Here is a 22,008-nt window from a genome sequence, read left to right as displayed (position 1 = left end):
CCTATATCAATCGCTCTTCCTAAGAGTCAGGCAAAATTGACAGTTCTTTTCTATATCAATCACTCCTCCCTCCTAAGAGTCAGACTATACAGACATAGTTCATTTTAGGGTTTCCTATATCAATCACTCCTCTTTAGAGTCATGCAATACAGACATAGTTCTTCCCTATATCAATCACTCCTCTCTCTTAAGAGTCAGACATTACAGACAGCGTTCATTTCGAGTTTCTACATTTATCACTCCTCCTACTAGTCAGGCAAACTTGATATAATTGTGATAAAATTTGATCAAGAAGAAAATGAGTTAAAACAACTGACAACCTGTAAATGTTTTGCAGATTGATGTATTTTTTTAATATTCGCTGACTCTAGAATATAGAGTATAAGGCTCCCTATGCAGAATTTATCTTCCATTAAAGCAGGCCACTTGCTCTGAATGAATAGGATAAAAACCACTTCTTTAGTTTTTTTTGTCTTTAAAACATGCCACCATAAAGACAGCAAAATTATTATTATGTAAGTGTCATAAAGTGTTAATTGATTTTTATTTGTGACTGTCAATTGCAAGTTTTTCGGCAAAAACAACAATTTTGTCAACATTTTCCTTAACAATCAACTTGCATAAAGAAAAGGTAACTCTACACAAGGGATGCCACAAAGTAGAATTGATATTAAGGTAAACCAAGACGCAACTTTCATTAAATAATAAAGTTTGAGTTAAGAATAGGACAAGAGCCAAAAGTAAGATCTCCTCCCATAAATATAACAATCATCATAATTGTTTTAAAACTTCTTAAGAATACAGATTTATACAATTATAAATACATGAAGTAGAAATGTATTATCACTGAATTAAGTGAACCACTATAAATAGTATAACTCTACATTACATGGTGACTAATATTCAAATATTTAAAGATACAAGTGTATAATATTAAAAGTGTGACAAACTTTATATTTGGATAAAAAGAATGGAAAGTATAAAGAAATATGCTTCATTGAATTCTAATAGAAAGTTGTTGTCCTCCGACAGAAAATTTTAAGCAGATTATACATGTATTTATTGCTGTTTTTCTTAACTTCAAAAGTGTGAACAAAATTAAGTAGCTGTCAATAACTGACAGAATTCATTCTTACCTAAACAAAGCTAAGGGTATTACATTATATAGAAAGTCTGGTTAATTTAGTCATCTATTGATTACAGACATGATAGAATTAATGCCCAGCCAAAGGGGACTATAAAAGCTAAGTTAAAATTCTTTTCATAAAAATATATGCAAAGCTATATGAAACTGCATATTGCCTTAACTTGCTGGGATTATAACTTACATATTGGAATGTTAAGATAAAAGAAAGGAATTTTCTATACCTCTTCATCCAAAAGCCTCAATCTCTAGACCCAAACACTCAAAACCAGATACATCAAACTAAATATTTCTTGAGTAGAAAAATTCAAATTGAAAAGTTGGTAGAAATATGCACCATCAATTTAATGTTACTGGACACAATAAGGGTTGAAGTAACAATGGAAGGAGATTGAAGGACATTTAAAGGAACAGGTTGACATCTGAATCACCCTATACAGTCACCTTCCTAACAGCAAGGACAGAGAATATCATATTATCTAGTAGAATAGTATCTGATCCATAAGGGGCTATTTCAAGTCATTTCTCTCTGATAATAAGTCCAACACTGTTCTGGTTGGTAAAAAGGACAACAGTTTATAGATTGTCATTTAAAAGGCTGCCAAAGTGTAATAAAATTACTCAGTGTAGTCATTTTGGTGTATCAGACTGTCTAAAAACACCAAAATAAATTTGGTTAACTATTTTCTCTGGGCATAAACACTCATTGCACCCCTTAGCATCCCCTACAAATTAGAAATGTCAAATTTTCCACATATCTATTTCCCTCAAAATCACAAAAATATTTAACCCCATACAGTACTGCAACTGCACCTATACAGTCACATGTATTATATTATACTCTCAATGAGTTACTTTCTTTATTACAATTACCATTGCAGTGTTATGCTCATTACATGCATTTCACCAATCTCCCCAACTTTTGTTAGAAAATAGTGTTAATTCAGGCAAAATTAAGCAAATAATAGCCTGGACTCCATTCCCCCTTTTCTGGAACCCATCTGGAACTCCCCTTCAAAATCTCTGGATCCACCCCTGCATCAACATTCAATATAGGGAAATGGTTCTGAACTATTGCAAGGTAGCCATGTTTTCAGTTTTGAACATAATTTCACTTTCCCACATAGTAATAAGACAATCTTACCTGTTACAGAGAGATGATTAACCTACAGAAGAGTTTCACTTTTGTCATATACTCTTAAATATCAAAGTTATGAATAACACATGAATAAACCCTCTTTTTGTCAATAAAACAAAGCTTTATTGACACGTGAAAGCATTTAATAGGACTTTAAAATTTATGTTTTAGCACTAAATACATATTATGTTAAGTGAACTAATCTATTCTATTTACTGTACAGAACACAACAGTGGATAGTGTGTCAACCCTTAATAATATATAATCTGCTCTTTAAAGATCAAGTGAATACTTAAGCCATTATCACCTATCTAAACTGAATCTGTATTGAAATCAAATTTTACTGGTATTTTAGTATATTAATTATAGAAACATTACACAGATATTTTTATATTGAAATAATAGTCATTTTGATTATCCAGGGAGATAACTATAAACTTACATATACAACATAAATGTCTGGCAATAACAGCTCTGTTAAAACAGAAGCTAGTTAGAGTATTATCCAAAAATTAAACCACTAAATCTGTAAGCTACATAAGGTACCACAAGGAAGTATGGCTGTAAGAATTTGGAAGTTTTGATTTACAAAACATTGGGGGTATAGCTTCAAAGTTTTCTCTTCCATAATCATATGTTAAGCAGAAATGTGCAGAAACATTTTTACTACCACATACAATATTAATCTAATTTGAACATATACTGAAAGCAAATTGTCCTTCATCAATGGTAAAGTAGAAAAAGTTTGACAGCACATACAATGTAGGAATATCAACAGCAGAAAAGGGGAGTGGTAAAGTTTCAACCTCTAGATCACAGAAAAGCATAACTCAGTTTGATCAACCATGACAAATATATAGTAAATTGAACATACAGGCAGGCTACATGTAGTTACTGTTAAAAATCTACTTTTTTGCATTCTTGTAATGTAATTTTCTTGTAACACAGGAATACAACCTCACATAAACATGTATTTACGATTAATTCCCAATTTTTGCATCTTTAATAGTGTTGTTTGTCAGGTGAATTCAATTAACATCTCTTACAGGTGAATCATGTCAAAATACACAGGTGAAACAAGAATGTTTTGTCTGAAATAGTGATTAGTAGAATTATATGAAAAACTGCTAAAACTGCAAGATAATACTACTTATAACAGTTTATGGTAGACTGAAACAGGGGTATGATAGAAATGTCTGATCAACCAAGGAACTATTTAGCCATAAGATGAAGCAAAACTTGCAGTGAATTACAAGCTTTTACTGAATCAGAAGGACTAAAACACATGATATGATATCCCACTTTTTATGTTCAGAGTTATATTAATCAGCAATGAAAAATCTGACAACAATTAAAATTGAAAGAAAACTTCCACCCATGATGACAATTATACCATGGTACCAATTTTTTTTAAAATCCCTCATATCAGTTTTGAATATTTAAAATACATGTACGTGTTGGACAGACAGACAGACTGACAGACAGGAGTATATCACACTAGATCTGAATAAAGATGAGAAATAATTATTGTATTTCTTGGCATAAATGGATAATTTAAAGATTGTTTTGAAAGATTATCAGTATAATATGCAAGTTACAATGAGACAACGAGACTGATGTTAATTTAGAAAAGATAAACATAATATACATGTATGGTTTACAGAATATTTCTAATACATGTATGGTTTACAGATATTTCTAATACATGTATGGTTTACAGATATATCTAATACATGTATGGTTTACAGATATTTCTAAGTCTAAGCAGGGGAATATTTTAGAAACAAGTAATGATCCTTTGTCCCTTGATAAGTGACAGAATAGTACTTGGTATCATAATTATCGACAAATATCATGAAAATTTTTAGTATTTCAGACCAACACAACCTTCATTACAATACCTTCTCATATACAAAAATAATTCATAGAGAATGGTTCATGAATTGTCATACTATAATTCCAAGAAAAAAATTCTAGTAAACAAAATAAAATGACAGGACAGAAATAAAGTTATTTAACAAACTGTAAAAACATCATAGGGTTTAGAAGTAACAATTCTTATAATATGATAAAAAAATGATGGCAACTTATTAAGTGATAGTCCCCTTGTCCAGCTTTTATGATGATTTATTTGTGAAATTGTGATACTAAAATTAAATTCAAACACTCCATAATGAATTTGTAAAATTACTTCCATTTCAATCAATTAATCTGTTTTGAAAAAAATATGTTTTACCTCCAGGAAAAATTTGTTTTAATTTCCAAATATTTTACTGGATCTATGTCATATAACCAGACCATTTCCAGGAGACATATATGTTCTTAACTGTGTGAAGATGTTCCAATCTAAATTTTGGACTGAAAAGTAGGGGTCCGACTTGTAGTACTAAATTGTTCAAAATATAATACAGCACTAGATTTAAATATAAATGTTATAATAATAAAATTATATCTAACATTAATTATAGCTCTAAATTCAGTTGACTATAATTCAATTGCTTTATTTGCAGAAATATTGCAAAATTTATTAGTAAGTGTCTTCAGCTAAGGCAAAAAATAATTGTTTCCTGCTACCAGCAAGAATAAAATAGGGTAGGTAAGGAAATTATTTTATTTTTTAGAAACATTTTCATTCACTTAATGGGAAAACCACCTAGACTTTAACAGTGCTTGAGCCAAAATGGCCACATAATGTTTAGAGTAGGCACAAAATACAAGGGTAAGTGGGGTAACAGGAAAAAGACATATAATTTTTTTGGCCCAAGATCCTTTATTGTGTACTATATCACAGTCACTAACAAGTTCAGTCCAATATGTATTGCTTGTGATCGTAGTGTGTTAGTTCCTACTTACGATTACATTTTCACTATTATATACATTAACTTCATTGTTTCTAAAATGTTACTAAATGCAAAGTGTAATCAAGGGAACCAAGGTTATAGCGGTTATCAAAAGAATGTAATCCTGGGACAAAGACCAGACATGGAAAACAGATATACACAACAAAGAACATAAAGTAACTAAAATCCTACATACAAAGTAACAAAAGTAAATGAGCAACTCAGACTCTACTAAAAACACACACAATCACCTTAGCAAAAGATGCCGTTCAGAACCCAATCTACATGAATATTAGTCAAATGCTTATTGCTTTACTCTTCAAGTCATGATGAAATAATTAACCAAAATCATTTTGCAGAGGTCAAAATTTACTTCACAAATCGATGGAAGGTCATGGTTTTCCAAGATCCCACTAAAGGTCCACTTTCAAGTTATCATTAGTACACAAAAAAATGTCCAAAGTCAAAGATCATAAATGAAATTTCAAAGGTCTTTTTTGGAAAATTGAGAGTCCCAGACCTCACACCATCACTAATCTGATTAAAATCATATCTCACCCTTGCTCCCCTTTAATATGTTGCATGTATCAATTAACTAGGAGCATGTACATGATCTAATTTTAATAAGATTGGAACCACCACTGACTTGAATCACTGAAATTTATCATCATTGATCAGTCTACCTGTATCTAATGAGAGGGTATACAGATCAGTTTGCCTGTATTTAAAGATAAGTTGTAGCAAGGTATACAGATCCGTCTGCCTGTTTTAATGAGAAGTCATATCAGGGTATACGAATCGGTCTGCTTGTATTTAATGATAAGTCCTATTAGTGTATACAGATCAGTCTGCCTGTAATTAATGAGAAGTTGTATCAGGGTAAACAGATCGGTCTGCCTGTATTTAATGAGAAGTTGTATCAGGTATTCAGATCAGTCTGCCTGTAATTAATGAGAAGTTGTATCATGGTATACAATCATCATGTTTAGCATGTAATATTTACCCATATATAGATGTTTATTCATCTGGAAAACTAAGATATACAAAAGATTTTTGGGTCATAAGGAAAATCTAGCTGAAATTGATGCTCCGTATCAAACACCTCTTTTACACAAAATCACATGCTTCAGAACTTTTGACAAAGGAGCTTTTTTAAAGGAAGTTAATATTGAAGAAATTTTAAACGCAGTTATATAACTAATGAAGTACTTGTCTGTCAAATGTATGTACATGCATTAATACTTCAGTGTGTCTTATACAACTAGCAGAATAATTAATCGAGTTGCTCTTTTAACAGTTAATTTATTCAAAGAGAAATGGACTTTTTGACTGGAGATGAAATCTTAATCTTTTGTCGATAAACTATACCCATGCAGTGATTGCAGAGGCCTGAATTATGTATATATACATTAAAGACTGGTAAAATAAGGTTTGGTTATGTAAAGAACTAACTCAAATACAAAGGAATAAATTGAAAAATCTTGTTCCTTCTCATAAATACGTATTTCCTTTGTCAACTGGAGTTCCTACATGCATACAACTAAGGACAGAAAAAGATGGTAGGAGATGGAATCTATAGAATTCAAAGATGGTAGGAGATGGAATCTATAGAATTCAAAGATGGTAGGAGATGGTATCTATAGAATTCTAAACATATTCATGAAGGAAATGACAATGGGGAATATCTTTGGACAAATTAAATCTCTTTTCCATAATCTTAAAATTTTGCTTTATTTGTTCAAAAATGAAATTTGCTTAAGATAACACCTCATTTTACCATTAAGGTTCATACTTGAAAACAACTTTAAATGAGCAAGAAAAAGAATTACAGAGAGTATACATGTAGTTTACCAAAGTCATTCAATTTTTTTTTTCCCAGTCTTATATTTCGTTCCAACTACTTCAAGTGATAAATATATATTTGAATTTTCATAGTTCCTCTATCTTTATAAAATTCTAACAATTGTACATTTGTACCCTGCTTTCTTCTCATCATCACTCCCAGTCCATGGCTAATATAGAATGTGTAGTAGGACATACTGGAAGGTAATAAATCATATTAAAAAGATGACTGGATAAGGGCTCATACAAAACTAAATTTCCAATCATAATTTATACACTTTTTTTATGAAAAAAAAAGGAATTATAAATTTAAAAAAAAATGAAAACGAATTTCTATTAAATAGATCTCATTATTTATTCAACTGAACATTTAAATAGAAGATAGAATCAGAAAAAAAGTGCCTTTAAAACACTTTTTACAAACAGATAATTTTCTCACCTGTATCAATGTATCTAATGTGTCCTGATGTCTAATGATAAAATTACAGGTGATCCCAATACACTAAAGATGAACACGATAAAAACCTGTCTGCGCTCTAGCCCACTATTGTACAACTCTGATTTTTGTGGTTGAGAAAAGATGACAAGCTGTACAGGTATATTACATGTGAATCGGGGAAAACAAGTTTTGTCGCAGTCTATTTTTATACATCTACATGGACTAGTGATTGATATTTAATGAACTTCTACTACTTATTGGTTGTAAAGTTGGATGCACTTCCTGTTGTTGTAATCATAAGTGAATCCAATAAAGAGGGTAGGGAAATCACTGGAAATTACTGGAGTGGGTCCCATCTTAGGCCAGTCAGTTACCCCCTTCCCCCCCCACCCTCCTTTTTAAAAATTCTGGAACTGTCATAAAAAATAACCACTGGCAGCTGAATTGAATTTTAGTATACAAAAAAACTATTCAAGCAGGCTTATGGTCATACTGAATATTTTCATAATCCATTCATTTCATTACATCATCATGTAAATTTTCTTAACAGTTGACTTGTGACATGCATTGGCTATGAACCTACCAATTATTTTGCATAGTACATGTACAGGCAATAAGAATTATTTTCTTACAAAAATAACTTTAAACATACCTCCAAAAACATCATTAACAAAAGAAATCCTACACTATCAGTTATGCAAACTAAAGATTAAAAAAAAAGATACAATTCTTTAAATAGCTTCAATACAATACAACTTCAGGAAGTTTACCACTATAGTCAAAGCATTCAAATTCTAAATATACCATATTATAGAATGTACCATGTACTTAAGGCTCTCCAAGGACTGTCATTAAACTGTTATATTTAATACAGTCTACATAATAACAAAACACTGTAAATACAAATGCTGTGAAAATGTCATTAAAATGACAGTTACATTTAGTAGAACCCAAATTCTATATTTTGATCTTTACACGTGTTGCTTGTGTATATCAGTCCACTTAGTATGCAATTTTTTTAAAGAAACGAAAGAATAAGGCTTCATGTTTCAACTTTGTTTTTAATGTGAACCTATGAACATGTTAAATGCTATCTTGAAGACCCAAAGGATTAAACCTCTTTCTTCAAATAATCATAATTAATAGAATAAACTAGAACACATAATAGTATCTGGCTACCTTTATCCTGAAATCTCTTCAAACAAGCACCTTCTAAACTGAACTTCTCAAAGTTGAATAAGTTTGACTTATGTTCAGTCTTACATAAGATCATTTTAGATGTGGTGAAATTTGATAAATAATATCTTTAGTCAAAGGTACAATTTATAAGAGTTTCGAGATATTAACTTACTAAGTACTTATTTATTCTAAAACACAACCCTCAGGTTAAGTAGAGGTCAATTCTATATATGGCAGTATAGGTTGGCCAAAATGACATAAAATATATATGGTTTGGTGATTTACTTGTATCAAAATACATTATATGTCATCATTAAATGTTGCTAATCTTAAGTTAATATACTTACACGTAACTTATTATACCAGAAAAAATATAATGATAGGATATAGGTGTGGGTGGAGCCAATAAAGCTTTGTACTCTTAAATAAAGGCCCGAAGGTAGCCCAAAATGTGTGTGTGGACCTGTAATACTTTGTACTCTTTAAAATTGGCCTGAGAGTAGCCAGAATTATGTGTGTATGTGTAGACCTCTCTTAAAGACAGGCCTAAGAATAGCCCAAAACATAGTGATAGCACATACATCTAGATGTAGGTGGGGCCTATTAAGCTTCATATTCCAAAACACAGGACTTCAGGTAATTAACCCAACACATAATCAGTGGGGGGGGATCAAAACATTTTGAAAAGGAGGGTTGCAATCCCGGGTTCCTCAGGAAAAGGGGGTGCTTCCCATAGCAGGAAATTCCTAACTTTTAGGTTGGAAACTTGAATTTGGAGTAATTGGACTTTTCCAGCTTAAAACAGACAGGACATTATTTACCATTTTTTATCAATTTCACACATAAAAATGACAGATTTTCCAATAAAGTGGAGGTGTGCCCTGCAACCTCCCCCCACCGCCCTTGATCCACCAATGATAATGGTAGTATACAGGCATGGGTGGAGCCTTTGTACTCCAAAACACAGGCTTCATGCAGAGTAACCCAAAATGTAATGACGATATACAGACATGGGTAGAGCCTATAAAGCTTTGTATTCCAAGATGAAGGCTTCATTCAGAGTAACCCAAAATGTAATGATAATATACAGACATGGGTGGAGCCTATAAAGCTTTGTATTCCAAAACACAGACTTCATACAGAGAAACCCAAAATGTAATGATAATATACAGACATGGGTTGTGCCTTATTAATAAAGCTTTATATTCCAAAACACAGGCCTCAAGAGTTACCTAAAACAAAGCACAGTAAAAAAGCCCAGTAAAAAAATCCACATGTATGCTAATAATAGACTATAACTAAACATTTGCCCATGATTCTCACATTATCTGGTACAGATGACCAGCAATAACCAATTAATTCTATTTTCTTTAGATGCCTTTGATGTTTACATGGATAGGGAGAAATGAGATCTTAGTTTCTCCTTGTATTTTTTTATTCTTCCTCTTCCATGCAGAGAACTGAATATTTAACTTTACAAATCTGCGAGTCACTCCACAATCGAAACAAGCCCTCTAGTCAGTTCTGGTGTACAGACATTATCAAGAATTATTTCCTTGTTCATATGTAAAAGTAGTTAAAGTATTTGATATTTATATGATATATAGTTATTCCCTGACCCTGGTTAGTTTATCGGCAATGATGAGAAACTAACCAGGGAATTTTGGTTCTTTTTTTTTAATTTGTTATTCTTTACATGAACACATAAGGTAAATGTACTTGTCATTGATAGTATTTTTTTTTCAAAGAAACTTGTTATTAATAACTGATTCCGTGCTACATTTTTACCAGAATCTCCGTTTCAATGTAGGGTGAACTCTGGACAAGGGAGTGAAATCAATCTTCTAGTACACTCAGAAAGAAAAGGCGGGAAAGTGAAGACAAATACTAATTTTCAGCAGGGACTTTACACATTTTTATTACTTAGTATTATAAAGTCTATAGTCATTCAAAAATACTGTTTTTATTGCAGATCTTCGAAATTCCTTTAGTTCTTTCTTTTAATCTGTTTTCATCAATTTATCATTTTCCTGTTTAGATGAAGGTAGTTTTCATCAGACCTTGAATATATTCTTTCGATTTAAAACCGCTCGAATCTTGGTTCCCCTGAAAATTGATTACTCTTTCTCGTAGAAGAAGCGTTCACTTATAATTGGAGACAGGGAAAATAGACACACAATGAAAAACATGAAATAACCAAAATAATGCCTATAAAGAAGCCAATGTAAATGAGCAATTCGTTCTCAACCAAATTACTGGGAGCATGGACCAGGTGCACCTGTAGGGTATGCGTTCTCTGCTTTTCTAGATGGCAATGTCTCCTCGTGCACAACTACAATACTGCAATTTCGTTGGTCATGCAAGAGCATTTTATCATTAATGTACATGTCCATCCGTGACAGGCGGGACTCTAGATGACTGAAACAGAAACCTGTACATACAGTATTTTACAATTGATTTCACCAATAAAAGTAGAATAGTATTTGAGATCATTGTATTGATAATTCAGGGCCAGCCCGGGTATTCGATAACTTTCTTTGCAGGAATTCGGGCACATCCCATTCTGTCTCGGTGGCATGCATCTAAATGTACACATTCCTTGATGGAATCCTATTGCAGTTTTCAAATGTCACATTCCTGACCGATCGAAATACGCCGGAACGCCTGGCATGTTTGACTAAAATTCATTCGGCCCAGTAGAAAATTTTATTTCTCCAGTTACCCATATAGAAGAAAGAGGATAAAATTTCAAAATTAGGAATTCGGTCGTGTTACCCCATAATGATTTTCGATGGGTCTGATATTCTTTCCGATCAAAATATTTATGGCACGCATTGCAGTGAATATTTATTTCTCAAATCTCAGAGCTCTTGATATTTATTGCAAAGAAAGCCCAAGTTTTGGTGCACATCGAAATTAACCGAAGGATCATTCAAATATTATAATTAAACATTGTGTGTATGACCATCAAACCTAGAAACATATATTACAAGATCAGAAATTGATTGGTTATTTAGTTATCTAATTTATTGATGAAATCATCACATTATATATATAACAAAGTGTTCTTGACCAATGAAATTGGAGTATTTTTGTTGTGTACGTGGAGCCTCGGTCAAATCAGCCGTTAGACGTCTGAGCAATCTCGGACTACGGATACGCCGATACACTGCCAACATCAAGTTGAACTGAGTTGGTTAGAAGAAAGGATAAACATAAACTATGACTCGATGAACAAATAGGTTTTCTTGGTGCAGATTGATACACCATAACGATCGACGAGTTCTGGTGACGACCATAAATTTTTTGAAGTGATGACTTTAATCATGTTGTAACATAACCATATTCCAGAAGCCTGATTGTAAGTAGTCTAGCAGAGTACAAAAAGTCTGCGTAGTCTCGGCAAGCTTTGGCATAACGTATGAGTTGTGATAACTCTATACGCGGGTACGGAAGGGGTGTCGCTACGGATGAACAGAAAGAATTGTTGACAATACGGAATGAGAAGTCGTCGTGTTTGTCGAATAGTTAAGTAATGAGTTTTCTTTTTTCTGTCGATCTCTTAAAGTAGGTGAATAAATGAGGCTGACTTCATAGTGTTTGAAGTGTCCTGTGTATAGATACGATGTGTAAAAAGGAACATCGAAAAATACGTCATCTATATAGGGTAAAGTGAGATCAAAGGTTCTGGCTAAACGATCTGCATTCTTTTTGATCAGATCAGCCATAAAGTCGGGTTCATAAGATTGAAGGAAAGGGTTAGCGAGTAGCGGAGCACAATTTGCTCCCATAAAAATGTCGACCGTCTGTTGAGAAACTCTTTCACCACGGAGACAAATATGTTATCGATAAAAAAATTCAGTATTATGATAACATCTTCTTCGGTATATTTAGAAGACGATTTGGAATAGTTCTTTAAAATAAAATTTAAAAAATGTTTTAAAATACATGTATCATTCTCATATTGGTAATATATATCACATGAAATAGCATGGGTCACGACCAATTGTATTATTTGTGCTGTGCCAATAAATATTGTTTTGTCTTGTCTATAACTGCAGAAATGACTTGCATGGCTTTCCCACTGTTATTACACAATCAATGTTTCGATTTATAAGTTTTTTTTCAGTGGAGACAAGGTTTTTTAGTAAAAAATATATTTTAAAAAATCTTTACTGAAGATAAGAAAATACGTACATATAATGGGTCATAATTGACTCACTATCGGAGGAAAAAATACATTGGAAAGCAGAAACGAAAACAAATGATCAATAAAAACAAAAACAAAACAACTTAGGGCCCATATCACTAGAGGAAGACTGGAGTTGATTTTGGAGCAGTGACTTGAACAGTTTCGGAATTAGGGATCAGAAAGGGACCAGAAGCGAATATTTTCACGATGTCATTGATTTCTCGCGCTTGACAGTATGAAAGGGGGAAATGAATTAACCATAACTATGTATCAACAAGTTCATGATAACGACCATGATATGGAATTGCTATATAGTACTACCTAATGCTGATATATGTAGACTGACCCGATTCCCGTTGTCAGTGTGCCTTATCTTTGAATGAAACTGGCGTACGAATCTATCATACACTTTAACACCGATTTAGTTCGGACCGAACGTACATGAACATAAATGAACACTGTATACCTACATACGATTTTCTTTTTTGTTGTTTATATAACAAGTATACATGGATTTCTTCTTAACAACGCACATGGTAACAGGAGACAGCAGACAGATATAAGTACTTTATTAACAAAGGAAAGACAATCTAGACAGCAACTGGAGCAATATGTAAACAAGTTATACGAGGAATTAACCACAACTAAAGAACTCGCTAGCAATCTGACCCGGGAGTATGGAAAGTTAAAACAGTTATTCACAACAGGTAAGATACTGATATAACTCACAACGAGTAAGGCACTAATAAAACTCACAACGGGTAAGGTACTGATAGAACTCACAATGGATAAGGCACTAATAGACCTCACAACGGGTAAGGTACTGATAGAACTCACAATGGATAAGGTACTGATAGAACTCACAACAGGTAAGGTACTGATGAAACCCTCAGCAGGTAAGGTAATGACAGAACTCACAACGGGTAAAGTACTGATAGAACTCACAATGAATACGGTACTGATAGAACTCACAACGTGTAAGGTACTGATAGAACTCACAATGGATAAGGTACTGATATAGAACTCACAACGGGTAAGGTACTGATGGAACCCTCAGCGGGTAAGGTACTGACAAAACTTTCAGCTAGTAAGTTACTAATAGAACTCACAGCGGACAGGGTACTGATAGAACTCACAGCGGATGAGGTACTAATAGAACTCACAACGGGTAAGGTACTGATAGAACTCACAATGGATAAGGCACTAATAGACCTCACAACGAGTAAGGTACTGATAGAACTCACAATGGATAAGGTACTGATAGAACTCACAACAGGTAAGGTACTGATGGAACCCTCAGCGGGTAAGGTAATGACAGAACTCACAACGGGTAAGGTACTGATAGAACTCACAATGGATACGGTACTGAAAGAACTCACAACCGGTAAGGTACTGATAGAACTCACAATGGATAAGGTACTGATATAGAACTCACAACGGGTAAGGTACTGATGGAACCCTCAGCGGGTAAGGTACTGACAAAACTTTCAGCTAGTAAGTTACTAATAGAACTCACAGCGGACAGGGTACTGATAGAACTCACAGCGGATGAGGTACTAATAGAACTCACAACGGGTAAGGTACTGATAGAACTCACAATGGATAAGGCACTAATAGACCTCACAACGAGTAAGGTACTGATAGAACTCACAATGGATAAGGTACTGATAGAACTCACAACAGGTAAGGTACTGATGGAACCCTCAGCGGGTAAGGTAATGACAGAACTCACAACGGGTAAGGTACTGATAGAACTCACAATGGATACGGTACTGAAAGAACTCACAACCGGTAAGGTACTGATGGAAAACTCGGCGGTTAAGGTACTGACAGAACTTTCAGCTAGTAAGTTACTAATAGAACTCACAGTGGACAAAGTACTGAATGAACTCACAGCGGGTAAGGTACTGATAGAACTCACAGCGGGTAAGGCACTGATAGAACTCTCAGTGGTTAAAGTACTGACAGAACTTTCATTGGGTAAGGTACTGATAATTTAAAAATGTTATGCATACATATTTATTTCATCAGTTGTGTAACATGTTACTTAATCTTCTCAACCACACAAGCATGTAGTTGTTTGTCGCTGAAGTGTCAATTGTCCAACGAACTGCCTATATAATGAAAGGCAGTTGCGTCAAATTTCCAAATGGTTGCGATGTTTTGCAATATAGACCGATTAGTTTTCCAGTAACATTTGAGTATAATACCTAGAAACTTTAAGAAAGATATGCTAGTGCCCTTTACATGTATCCAGTAGGGGTTACGATGATAGAATCCGATACAGAAACTAAGTCCATAACTCCATGTAGCATGTTCTATTTTGCTCTTAATTTCAGACTGGAGAAAAATATCCGGATGCGACCCATCTCGTGTCAATGCTGAAGTTCCTGAGAACCAGTGCTGTGTAGATACTCAGTCCATGATAAACAATGTACTGTCATTACAGGATAACGTGTTTGGCATTATGGAACAAGCCGTTACAAGTATGTATACCAAAACATTTGGCTAAACACTATATATGCAATCCCGTGATATAACATATTACACGCATTGTCGAAAGTTTGAATTAGTCGACAAATAGAAATGGCCCCATAGAAATGAAAAAAAATTATTGAAGGACAATGTATCGCCGCTAAAACATGGATAGTAACCCCATTCTTTTATTTTACACATCGCTATCGACAAGAAATACATGACTATGTGACTTTTGATATGAAAACGACTTAACTTTTGACCTAAGCAAGAATACTATCTTACCACTAGAGTTAAAAAAAATGTTCTCAAGGGATAACAATGTGATGGGAGCTACCGTTTCATGTTTTTATACAGGTTCTATATGACATCTAACTAGAATTAACTGAGTAGAAGGACCAGAATTAAGATGAATAAAATGTGAATGACGAGCTGTTTGTTTTATTAATTGAATACTTAAGTACAAGTCCATATGAAGTCCAGTCATTGCTTATGGTAGAGATGATTCATGGTGTAGAAAACCCCACATAAAACGAGGTTTTTTCGGTATGCGAACTCTATGATCTTACATAACGATTGTCCTTTCTGTTTTTCTATCTTTCTGAGATGACGATTCATCTCCCACTGAAATCAACCGAATCAAAGCAAATCAAGAACATGCAATTACTCTTGTGAGAGTAACCAAGGGAACCAAGATTATGGCGGAAATAAGAAGAATGTAATCCAGGGACAAAGACCAGACATGGAAAACAGACAAACACAACAAAGAACATATAGTAACTAAAATAAAACATACAAAGGAACAAAAGCAAATGAGCAACTCGGACTCCACTTATAACTATGAGCATGGACCAGGTGCACCGGTAGGGTAATCGTTCGCTGCTTTTCTAGAAATACCCGCCGAGTTGCTCATAAAACGTCAAGTCCGGGGTAGAGGAATGAGGAAAGGAAAACTATGACATTTTGAACAAATCAGTTTTCATGGTGCAAATTTCAATCCAAGTGAAGTGCGATATAAATCACAAGAAACATTTGTCTATAATGCGTGGCACTGGTGAAGTAGTAGTCACAAAAATACATATGAAAAGAAATCCTTGGAAAAAACAAAACAAAACAAAACAAAACAAAACTAAAAAAAAAACAAAAAAACGAAGAACAAACTGTTTAACAAAAAAGAACTAAAAAAAAAAAGACACACATACACATAAAACCAGAATAACATGCATGAACTATAATAAAAACTGACGGTGAACTCAAGTGCTCAGGTGTGAACAGGGTGAGCAGTTCTTACAAGACCCCAACTGATCTGTTCGCTGAAGGTCACGTCCTGTATATATAGTAACTTGAAGATGACACAACAGAAATAATGATAGAAACAAGAAACCAAAAATGGTCTAAGCCAACTATGCTAATGCATGTTTTATTTATTTTTAAGATTCAGGCGTAAAGGATTTGCATAACGATTGACGTGCCTATTCATGTACATGATGGAAAACTATTTGCATTTCAGATATGGAGGAAACGAAATGTAAAATTGATTCTTCGAGTAAGTACAGATATATTGTTTCAAAGATTCATATTTGAAATGTATCTTTTATGAATTTTTATTCTCGTTCTCTTCTTTGTTGTTGCAGTTGCTGCTGTTGTTTGTTTGTTTGTTTGGTGCTTTTTAGTTATTCTGTCTTATTGCGTTAATAGACCGAGAGCGACAGACAGGAAAAGGTATCATGTTAATCAATGTTAACTTTTTGTGCCTAGACGGCCGATATTAAATATTGAATGAAAACAAATGACTTGATCTGAATGAATACTTGAATTGACTCAGAATCTTTGTATATTTTATTGAAAGGTTGGACGTCAGTATTCCTGGCGTGTCCTGGTAATGGTCACTCAGTAATCCACTCATGGGACGGGACCTTGAGTAATGTGACCACCGTCAATGGCCCCACTCCATCTGACCCAATAGCCTGTTCACAACGCCAGGTCAGAAGTAATATAGTAGACAACTGGAGTACACATAACATTGATCAGGTGAGAGTCTGGTGACGTAAGGGGACTAAATTGAAAAAGAGCTCTTTTAAAGAGTCAAATATTACTATATACTAAAAATTAAATATTTTAAATTGTACGTTTGTATCTATTTTGTTCGGGGATGTTAGTAATAGTAATACGTGTTCTGACCCTGGTTAAATACTAGAGATCATGTTTATTGGAAGAGAAATAAAGGAACGAGCCCCAATATTACAAAGGTGTGAATACACTACTAAGATCTACAAGTAGATAATTCAAGATTTATATTTTAAGGTCAAATTGGAGTACTTCAAAGCTGGAAAAAGCATAGCCGTATTTTACTTCAATGGGCTAGGGACCACCAAAATGAACTGGTTTTCCAAAGAAAACTTAATTGGTACCAGTTTTACAGACCTGAAAAGGACTTCTAAACTTAACTTTTTCTCCATAGAAGGGTAAATTCATACTTTTTAAATACCACTTAGTACCAACGTTCCACTCTGACCTTGTACCAAACAGTTTATAAAAAAAAAATCATTCTACTTAACCATAACTATATATACCTAAAATTATATTCATGCATCGGCAATATTAAGGCAGGCGCTGATCTAGAGACTTCGGAAGGGGGTTCCAGGCATGCAATTATTGATAATATTTTGCTCCAAAAATTACACGAAATTGACAACATTTTCTAATCCGCGAATGACGAGAAAAGCAATGAAACATTTATAAGCAATGCTGGCAAACTCACAACTCAAGAGCACAATATAGTAGTTTGTACTAACATCATTGTACTAACAATTAGGTGTAATGCTCCATATGTTTTGCTCAAATCTTTCAAAATGTAATAGAAACATAGCAGAATATAAAATATGATTTCCACAAAAACGACTGAATATGTAGATAATATTTTTATTTGAAAGTGCTATTCCTACAGGCATGCATTAGAAGAGCGTCGGTTTTACATTAACGAGGCCTGGCTTGGTTGTCCACACGATGTCGGATGGTTGCTCGTGCGTGACGTCGGTGGAAGAGTCGCCTGTCACTTTGATCACTTGACAACGGGGCCTACATTCATCGTCAGTCCTGGGAACAAAAAGGCTGAGTGGGAACAGGGTGAGGAACTGAGTCTACATGCAGTATTGTCTACAAGCTTACCTCAGTTCGAAAAAAAATCTGTGTTTGTGACACACAAACACCCAATTTTACATCATTACTATTCATACATTCATTTCACATAAGATTCTGTTTTATATGGCATATTTCAATCCCACAATGGCTATCATTATGTAAAAAAAATGCTACTGAGCTTGTTGTTAAAATAAATTTGTCTAGGAAGTTTATATCTTCGTACCCAGCCTTTAAAAGACTAAATACTGAGAATGAAATTTCGATATAAACCAAGTGAAATTGAAGATGTGTCATAAAAAAGGATTGTAAGTTCACAAATCTTTACAGACCTTATTTATCAATGGATGCTCTTGTCTTTAGAAAAAAAATAGAACGGGGTACATGTAATAGTATCTCTAAATACTACCATACTTATGACCCAAGTCGAAATTAAAGGATTTTTTGTGGTATATAAATTAAAAAAAAACTTACAAGTGTAATTATGTTTATATAATCATCTTTGATGAGCATATTATGGTAATATTCTGCTTAAAAATATGAAATGGCTAGAGTTAAGGTTTCCTTCTACGGGGCGCCGAGTGGGACTTGATATCCTTGTGATCAAAATCAGTTTTGTGTACACAAAATTGAATTCCGTCATAACAAAATCATTTTTGTCGTACAAATTATGTTATACAGACTTGTTTTATGATCACTTCAATTTTGTGAGACAAAATTAAATTTTGTGAGACAATAGTCTATTTTGTGTCACATGACACAAAATTCAATTTTATATCACAATGTTCAATTTGTGAGACAATAGTCTATTTTGTGTCACGTGACACAAAATAGACTATTGTCTCACATTATGCAAATTAGTTTACAGAATCCTTTGGATATACGAATGAATTCTCTCTCACAACGATATTTGTAAAATGGGCTCTCACTAATTGGATGTAGTAACCGCGTGTCTAATTTGCATAGAAAATTTACTTTCGTGACACAAAAGTGAATGTTGTGTTAAATTGCAAACAAAAGGGATTTTGTTATGACAGAATTCAATTTCGTGTACACAAAGTTGATTTTGATCACAAGGATATCAAGTCCCATTCGGCGCCCCGTAGAAGGAAACCGTCATAACAAAATCATTTTTGTCGTACAAAATTGTTATAAAGACTTGTTTTATGATCACTTCAATTTTGTGCGACAAATCGATTTTTGTGACACAAATTTCAATTTTGGGAGACAATAGTCTATTTTGTATCACGTGACACAAAATTCAATTTGTGAGACAATAGTCTATTTTGTGTCACGTGACACAAAATTGATTTTTGTGACACGTGACACAAAATAGACTATTGTCTCATATTATGCAAATTAGTTTACAGAATCCTTTGGATATACGAATGAAATCTTTCTCACAACGATATTTGTGAGACGGGCTCTCATTTGATGTAGCAACCGCGGGTCTAATTTGCATACAAAATTTACTTTCGTGACACAAAAGTGAATGTTGTGTTAAATTGCAAACAAAAGGGATGTTTTTATGACAGAATTCAATTTTGTAAACACAAAGTTGAATTTGTGACAGAATTTAATTTTGTTATAAGATTTTTGAGTTTTTTATGCAAATTAGTTCACGGAATCCAAACTAAACTAATTCCATTCAAAACTGATTTTTTTATCCAATGTTCAAATTAGGTAACAAAAGTAAAGTTTGTGATACAAAAATGAATTTTGTCATGACAAAAGTAACTTTTGTCCACTGACAGATTACTTTGTATGAAAAAAAAATAAAAATTTGTTGTATGTTATAAATTTTGTTAGTCTGAACTCATTTTTGTTTAACAAAATTGAAATTTCAGTACAATTCCACAAGAGTCAAATTCGGCGCCCCGTACCCTATGGTTTCTATCGCTTTTTGTGAAATAGTATTAACTGTCTTTCTGTCATCACATATTTACGCCGTATTAAATTTAGAAGGCAATTTTATTATTTAGAGTAGGGGGGTCACCCCCTTTGAATCCGCCTATGAATATTGTAATAATGAAAAAAACATTTAATCTATAATGAGGCAATTGTTAAAAATATTCCCATAATTTCTGTGTAACTTCACCTGTTAAACTTTTATGTAAAATTTCGATTTATTTTATATGTCAGGGCATTACATTTTGGCTGACCTGATGGAGATCTCTGTCCAGACGAACTCCTGTAAATGTCCTTCAGCACTTACTGATGGATCAACGGCAATCATTGGATAAATCAGACCAGACAAACTTTGTTGGTACTGCCATTGTAAGAAAATAAGAAATTAAAGTGTATGCACTAGTGTAAATCAAAGTTCTTGGGTACAGAATAGTGTATGCACTAGTGTAAATCGAAGTTGTTGGGTACAGAGTTGACCATAAGATATACTTAGCAGTATCTAAATCATCACATTCACAAAACACCCTCATCGTTTTGTCAGAAATGACGCTAGTATTTCGAAAGTAACTGAACAAACTTTATCTCATGCACAGAGCAAGTATTCAAGGAAATCTATCATATTCCTGTTGGCCGAGACATCGCCCATAGCAACATGGCACCTGATGCATCATCGACATCGCCCATAATAACATGGCACCTGGTGCATCATCGACATCGCCCATAACAACATTGCACCTGGTGAATCATCAACAGTCATTATTTAAGTACAAAAACAAAACAGACAGCTCCTTCACTTATAGACAAAGCATAAAATCATATTGTGTCAAAAGACTATCTCTGAAAGCACATATACGATGGGTAGGATAGGTGCGACTTCCAAATACAAAAAAAACCCAAAACAATCATATCAATTATTTCACATTTTCATATGCTGTACACGTGTTTCAAGGAGTAAACTCTCGTCAGCTGCGTTAGAACTAGTATCGTAGGAAGTTCAAGATTGAAAAAGAAATCGTAAACGAAGCCAGATCCAGTACCGATTAGTTCCACCTGAATACGTCAAAGGAGCTACACCATTGTACCCGCATTTTTAAAACAAGGAAAGATCCTTCAGCGTTTTTGAGGTTTCGAATTTTGTGAAACAGCAAATTTCCGTAAATAATACATTATACATAGATCGGGTTAGACACGTCTAACTACTGGGTTGCTGAATACACACGGACACCTATAGATTCGGTATACATTTTTTTAAATACATGTATGAAGATTCAGTAATTGAGATTAGGAAGGGCATACAACTACATGAGTATATCTCTGATTGATTTAAGAATGACACAAATGGCGAATAAGACCATATTATAAAATAATATCCCCTCATTCGAGTAGAAGCCACACGTATATTTCACCTTATCTGTTCGTCCGTCGTTTCATTTTACAATATCTCAGCTTATTTTGGGGAAATGCTCAGATATTTGGTATATCGCTTTTGTATGATGACTTGTAGCCTGACGGTATCCCCTTTCAGGTTTCGCGCTCATCTAATTCCCGTTTACAGATCGACATAGTATTTCTTTGGTGATAGATACTGGAAATTTTCGTAACAGAATTTTCATCTTCTATTGGGGGGAGTGCTTAAAAAATTGGTATATTGTTTTCGAGTGATGACGGTATACAAGAAGTACTCAAAACGAAAACTATCGAAATAGAAGGTCA

General features: G+C 33.7%; 2 protein-coding genes across 5 annotated transcripts in view; one reads left to right on the top strand and one right to left on the bottom strand.

The window, feature by feature from the left end:
• LOC148608238 (apoptosis-inducing factor 3-like) overlaps positions 1-10,389 on the bottom strand; it is a 43,926-nt gene extending 33,537 nt beyond the window's left edge. The window contains exons 1-2 of one of the 4 annotated variants that reach the window (XM_088546508.1): positions 7,404-7,565; positions 7,100-7,161 (exon numbers count right to left, since the gene is read on the bottom strand). The gene's annotated coding sequence lies outside the window, so the exon portion shown is untranslated. Of the gene's footprint in view, positions 1-2,288; positions 2,317-7,099; positions 7,162-7,403; positions 7,566-10,370 lie in introns of those variants that run through there. The other 3 variants (XM_088546510.1, XM_088546507.1, XM_088546509.1) reach the window with 3 other exon arrangements.
• Positions 10,390-13,135: 2,746 nt separating this feature from the next.
• LOC148608237 (uncharacterized) lies at positions 13,136-20,709 on the top strand. The gene is made up of 7 exons (XM_088546515.1): positions 13,136-13,481; positions 15,114-15,260; positions 16,760-16,795; positions 17,099-17,280; positions 17,554-17,714; positions 18,197-18,375; positions 20,530-20,709. The coding sequence occupies exons 1-7, from the start codon at positions 13,226-13,228 to the stop codon at positions 20,628-20,630; spliced, it is 1,062 nt and encodes a 353-aa protein (XP_088402641.1). The 5' UTR covers positions 13,136-13,225; the 3' UTR covers positions 20,631-20,709.
• The last annotated feature ends 1,299 nt before the right edge of the window (positions 20,710-22,008 follow it).

The sequence above is a fragment of the Perna viridis genome, chromosome 9 (genome assembly GCF_037379345.1).
Source record: "Perna viridis isolate PV_CMFRI_1.1 ecotype Kerala chromosome 9, ASM3737934v1, whole genome shotgun sequence".
NCBI classification, from domain to species: domain Eukaryota; kingdom Metazoa; phylum Mollusca; class Bivalvia; order Mytilida; family Mytilidae; genus Perna; species Perna viridis.
This window is presented reverse-complemented; position numbering and strand designations above follow the sequence as displayed.

Bases quoted from the DNA above. Each gene is read 5' to 3' on its own strand.
- LOC148608237 (XM_088546515.1), top strand. From the start codon at position 13,226: ATGAACACTGTATACCTACATACGATTTTCTTTTTTGTTGTTTATATA. The intron at 17,715-18,196 runs GTAAATTCATAC...CTATTCCTACAG, and splicing joins AACTTTTTCTCCATAGAAGG to GCATGCATTAGAAGAGCGTC. The intron at 18,376-20,529 runs GTGAGGAACTGA...TTTATATGTCAG, and splicing joins AAAGGCTGAGTGGGAACAGG to GGCATTACATTTTGGCTGAC.